Genomic DNA, 6,000 nt, shown 5'->3' with positions numbered 1-6,000 from the left:
AAGTGCTGGGATTACAGGCTTGAGCCACCGCGCCCGGCGGTACATCCTTTTCAAGTGCACTTGGAACGTTCACCCAGCTAGGTCACATTCTAGGCCAAGCTTGTCCAACCTGCGGCCCAGGAATGCTCTGAATGCAGCTCAACACAAATTTGTAAACTTTCTTAAAACATTATGAGTTTGTGTTGTTGTTGTTGTTGTTGTTTTTTGTTTTTTTAGCTCATCAGCTATTGTTAGTGTTAGTATACGTTATGTGTGGCCCAAGACAATTCTTCTTCCAATGTGGCCCAGGGAAGCCAAACGATTGGACACCTTTGTTCTAGGCCATTAAGAAAACACCTCTCAAACTTCAAAGGATTCAAGTTATACAAAGTATGTTCTAGGTCTACAATGAAATTAAATTAGAAATCAAGAGCAGATCTCTGGAAAATCTCAAAATACCTGAAAACTAAAAAACAAACTCAAACATGTGGATCAAAGAGAAATCAAAAGGGGAATCAAAAAGGCACGGAGGGAGGGTGAGCGTTGTGTTCCTAACACAACAGTGTGCTCGCTCAGGCTGGCAGCTGGTGGTGGTGAGGGAGTAGGACGGGCCCCTGACAAGCCTAGAGGGGACAAAGGTGTACAAAGAGTGTACACTGAGGGCCTGCTATACGTAGGCTCCGTGCTGCCTCTTCTGCACACGACATCTCATTTACTTCCATTAACATTCTATCACATTCTAGTTCCACCACGGACTAAGGATCCCGGGAGGGTGAGGGGTTGGTTCGGTTTCTGTGATTCACAACCTAACAACTCTGGCCTGGTCTCAAACACAGCAACAAGGGTGTATGGGAAGGAGCTGCTGGAGGGGAAGGCTTGCTGTGTGCATGGGGACCTTGGTGTGCTCACCCTGCATACCCTCGCACTCGATTACAAGCAACATCAAGAGCTCCTCAAGGCAGGTCCCCTGAAGAGGACATGTTTAACATAGATTAATGTGTGTTCTTGAAAATGATACTCTTCATTTCTTTAAAACGTCTTATTCTGTAGCCTTTTCATTCGTTCCAGCTGTTTTTCATTCATTCCATTCACATGAAACATCTAGAATCAGCAGATTCACAAAATAGATCCGTGGTTGCTGGGGGCAGAGGTTGGGGAGTGACTACTAATGGGCACATTCATCACTTTTTTGGAGTGATGAAAAGAATCTAAAATTAGACTGTGGTAATGGTGATACAACTCTGTGAATATACTAAAAACCATTAAACTGCACATTTCAAGTCAGTGAGTTATATCTCAATAAAGATTCCTCCTCTGACTCCCTCTGAAGCCCACCCCAGCAGGCCATCGAGCTTCTCTGGCCAAAGACGGATCTTCTGCCCAGAGAGAGGACAGGGTCTGGATCCAATTCTCTGCTTTGTCCCTGGGCCTCAGGCCAGCGGTGTGTACACTGGTAACCTGGTTCATAATTTCTTTCACCAAGTGCCTCGCCTAGATTCACAATCTCTAATCTCAGTGTCGAGTCCATGACTATAATGGAAGAAGTGGGTCTGGAGAGAGGGTGGCACAGGGTGGGGAGTATCTGACAGGCACCCCTAGAGACGGGGCTGGCCTTCTGCTGTGCTTTTCCATCTACTGGATGCTTCTCCTCAAGCGCACAGGCCCCTCACCTCACCTCACAGTGCTGCTCCTGGTTTCCTCCACTGTGGCCTTCACCATCACCCAGGGGTCTCCTTTCCTCATCTCTGTTCCCCAGGCTGGGCTAGGCACCGTTCGCAGGGGTACCCACAGTGCCCCCCACCCCTGTCATGAAGCCACCTGGAATCACAAGGGTCTATTGATTAGAGTCTCTCTCCGACTACACCATGAGCTTCCTTCATCTCTCTCTATCCCCTGCGGGCCCTACAGAGTCCAGTATACAGCAGATACTCAATAAATGGTTGCAAATACACAGCATAGTCCTTGTGTCTATACCTCCGTAATCATGAGGTCTGAGTGCTGCAATTTGCACTGTACCTGTCATTTCCTCTAAGGCCCAGGCTGGTCAGGAGAGCACCTAGGGAGTCCCCGGGATAGATATTGAGGGCACATGTGTGGAAACAGGCTACCTTGGCCATGGTCTCTTTGGGGGACCTCAGGCATAGATAACAGCCACCCCGATCTGTGGCTGGTGACAGTGGCCTGTGAAGGCGGAGGAGCACCTGAGCATCCTGTACATGGGCCCCTTCTGCCCCCTGGTGTCACTGTGGGGAAAGGCAATGGGGCCCCCTGGAAGTTAGAGATGAGGAAGGCTCAGTAGGTCCCCAAGTTCCTGATTCCTGGTAGAGCCACACAGGAACCCCAGGCTCCTGAGGACTCGGTGGGTAGGGACTGAGCAAGGAGAGAAGCCTACAGCCATCACGTGTGGACAGGCAAAACAGCAAAGGCCTGGATCCCTGATTTCGTCCCTTCCCTCCTTGCCACAAACACTCACGGTGTCTGATCTGGGTGGATTCAGAAGGAGCCCTGGTAGGTCTGGGGAATGTGATGGTGAGTGGCAAGGGCAGCTCTTGGCAGTGCTGCCGTTTGTTAGTGTGGAGCTGACAGGCATGTTGGCTGTGCCAGGACCTCCTGGGCGGAGGCTCAGAACTGCTCAAGAAGGAAGGGCTCCAGAGGTAGGTATGAGGAGCTGGCTACAAGCCCCAAAAGAGTAAGATGGGCAGAGCGGTTTTAAATAAGACAGAATATGAGACTCCAATAAACAAGGCCAATCCAAGGGAGCAGAGTTACATTTTGAGAGTGAGTCTGAAAAGCAGAGAAATGACAAAAGCGATCCCTGCAATGAGCAGATTCCAACAGGGCAGGATGGCAGGAGAGCAAACCCAAACGGGTACATGTTCCTCTATGGGATGCCAGCATCAGAGCAGGAACTGCTGTGTGGCCCTCCTAGCTGGGCTCTCCTGCTCTGGGCCTTCCTTATCCCTCAGCCTCAAGCCCCTCGAGGGCACCCAGTAGACCAAACACAAGGGACTAATAGATGTTTCTGCGAAGACTTCACAGAAATCTTGTTTCACATGACTTTAGCTTGCTTTTCCCTATCTTGATCCTTGCAATTCTTGCAAAACGGAGATTTCTGCAGTTGTATTCCCAGGCTAGGATCCACTTTCAGCTCCAGTCCAGCAGGCCTAACTGCTTTTACCATTTCTTCCACTCAGAATGATTCAAATGGAACTTGTGTTTCCATCCAAACCGTCTCTCCCTCCCATATCCCTCTACACCCTTTCTCTGCAGAGATGCAGGCATCAAATTCAGACCTCAGGCATGGGTCTCCCTCCTCCTTGCCCCGTACTGAATCAGCCACCCATGGAGCCCTGCCCAACCTCTGTCCCTGTGGTCTGGATTCCACCCCATCCTTTCCACTCTGGCTTCAACTCCCTGATCTACACCAGTGGTTCTCAATGTACACCAGTGGCTGCTCATTGGAATCACTTGGAGATGTCTGGATCCCATACCTAGAGATTCTAATTTGCAGCCAAGATTGAGAACTACAGTCCAGGCACTGTCAACATTCCATGCCTAGAATGTCTTAGGAATTTATAAACTGGTACCCGCCACCAAGATTTCAAGCTCGACCACCCAAGTGACATTGGTGTTGTCTCTACTGACACCCTTCCAGGTGGGATGCACCCTAAGCTAAAAACTAGAGGAAGAGAGGTCACCACCTCCCAAGGTGACCCATTCCTGCTTTGCATAGCTCTATTAGAAAATGATCCTTAAATTGAGTCATATGTCTGTATTCCTCTTTCACCTGCCCATCTATCCCAAGGGCAGACTGTACCTGTTTGACACAGATGTGACCTTCAGACATTTGAAAACAGCTTTCCAGAACCTCTGGGTCTTTCTCTCCCCAACTGGACAAGGCCCAGGTGCTCTGCCTTCTCTGCATGACACGGCCCAGAACATTCCAGCTGAGGCCTGCCCAGCAAAGGGTGGGATGGCCACTGCCCTGCTTTGGGAAAGGCCTGCCCAAGTACCCAGACGTGTGTGTAAGAAGCCCACAGGCAGGGAGACCAGCCTTACCTTACACTGATCCAGCGGTGTGTCCTCGGCCTCCTGGAAGACCACGCTGAAGGAGATGCTCTTGGGGTCAGAGGAGAAGACCCAGCTGATGGTGAGGCCTGCTTCGGCCACAGTGATGGGGATCAGGCTGTAGGTGCTGGACCTCACAAACAGCTCCCTGCTACCCTCCCCGAAGCTGGCAATCTCATCCACTGTGAGGGGTACTTTGATCCTAAAATAAAAATACAGAGTGGGATCTGATTGACTGGGCAAAGTGTTTGTGTCCACTGGCCAGGTCATCTGTGGCTCAGAGGGGGCTGGAGACTTCTTGAGAGGATAAGCCCTGGGTAACCCTGGCCAACATGCTTAATTACAGGATGGGCAGTTCACTCCAACAAATGTTTCCTGAGCGCTTACTACATGCCTGGCATAGTTCTAGGCATGGAGGACACAGCAGTAAAAAATACAGATGACATATTTGCCTGTGTGGAGCTGAAAGCCCATGGGAACTAAGGAACTGAGGATGGCCTGACCTTCTCCACGGCCCTCGTGGACAGAAAGTGAGTGCCGAGGCGCAGCTTTCTGCTGCTCTCCTGAAGGTGCCCTGCTGCTCAGCCATCTGTTTTCTCTCTGCTATTTCTCCTTCCAATTCCCTGCCTCACCCTTTCACCTAATTAGCACAAGCCTCCCAGCCTTTCAATATAGTCCATCTTCTCAGCCGCATCTGGCATCCATTGTAAGATTCCACATGGAAACCCTGACCTTTCCTCAAATGCCAACATCCCATATTCTTTATAATGTAGGAGTGATGCAAGTAATACAATGGTTTTGGGGAGAAAAGCTTGTTCTTACTCTCCCTGGGTAGATAAAAGCTTCTTCAAGAAGTTTACAGGGTTCATTGATAGTGACTTCCTCTGTTTTTGGGGTTCTGTGCTGGACCCAGAGTATTATGTGAAGAGTGTGAGGTTAGGGCCAAGGGACCTGCCTCACTGCATCCCAGCTGCAGGGCTTACCCTCTCATAAACCTCAGTTTCCTCATCTGCCAAACAGGGACAACCATGCCGGCCTCAGGACTGCTGCAAGGACTAGATTACAAGATGAACCTGGGGAGCTTGCTCCTCGGGGACCCTTCCAGGCCCTCGGGGACCCTTCCAGGCCGAGTGGCACCCCTCCTACACTGTGCAGCTCTGGAGGCAGCTAGGTTAGCTCACGGTCATGGAGGCAGGACCTCCAGTGCAGAGCTGCAACTTAGGAGCAGTGTGGCCTTGGGTGAATCACTCACTCATTTTGAGCCTCAGTTTCTCAACTGTGAAATGGGAAGGTGGCAGCCATCATAGGCTATGCCCTGTGCTCAGCAATTTTGCATGTTACTGTAGTAGCTCCATGAGGAAGGCATGACTGTTGCCATTCTGCAAAAGAGGAAACTAAGATTCTAAAAGATTAAGAAATTCGATCCAGGCTCACACAGGTCTGAGGCAAAGCCATCATCTTCCTACCATACCAAACTGCCTTTTGTGGAGAAAATGTATTACTATCCCCTTTAACACAGGGGAGGGAACTAAGTTCAAAGAGGTTAGGTAACTTGCCCAACACTGCACAGCAAGTGGTGGTGCTGAGGGCTCATTTGCCTCCAAAGCTGTGGAGATGAATGGACAGACTCCCCAACGCTAACGAGAAGGGTAAGAAATGATGAAAAAACCAGCATGCTTCAAAGAACAGCTCCAGTACTCACCTTTGTGAGAATTCAATTCAATGCAATACTTATCCATGTGTTAAATTTTATTTCTAATTAAGACCCCTCAACCAATATTTACAGTTTTCAAGAATCTGAGGGCAGGTGTGGGGGTCCATTCTGGAACAGACATCTTTCTCGTAATGTGGAAATCTTACCATATTACCATGTAAAAAGTCACTTACCCTGACATAATGCCCCATTAATGCTGGAGCATTTTATAATTTTATGCTCCAGAATTCTCCCCGGGC

The 6,000-nt window shown here is 49.6% G+C and overlaps 1 protein-coding gene across 1 annotated transcript in view; it reads right to left on the bottom strand.

Moving 5' to 3' along the window:
- Nucleotides 1-6,000, bottom strand: part of FYCO1 (FYVE and coiled-coil domain autophagy adaptor 1) — a 79,023-nt gene that overhangs the window by 10,138 nt on the left and 62,885 nt on the right. Inside the window, exon 16 of the mRNA XM_023231844.3 lies at nt 4,039-4,249. Within this exon, the coding sequence (XP_023087612.1) occupies nt 4,039-4,249 (211 nt within the window). The remainder of the gene's footprint in view (nt 1-4,038; nt 4,250-6,000) is intronic.

The sequence above is a fragment of the Piliocolobus tephrosceles genome, chromosome 2, assembly GCF_002776525.5.
Source record: "Piliocolobus tephrosceles isolate RC106 chromosome 2, ASM277652v3, whole genome shotgun sequence".
NCBI lineage: Eukaryota > Metazoa > Chordata > Mammalia > Primates > Cercopithecidae > Piliocolobus > Piliocolobus tephrosceles.
Note: the sequence above shows the minus strand (reverse complement) of the source record. Positions and strands in the feature narration are given on the sequence as shown.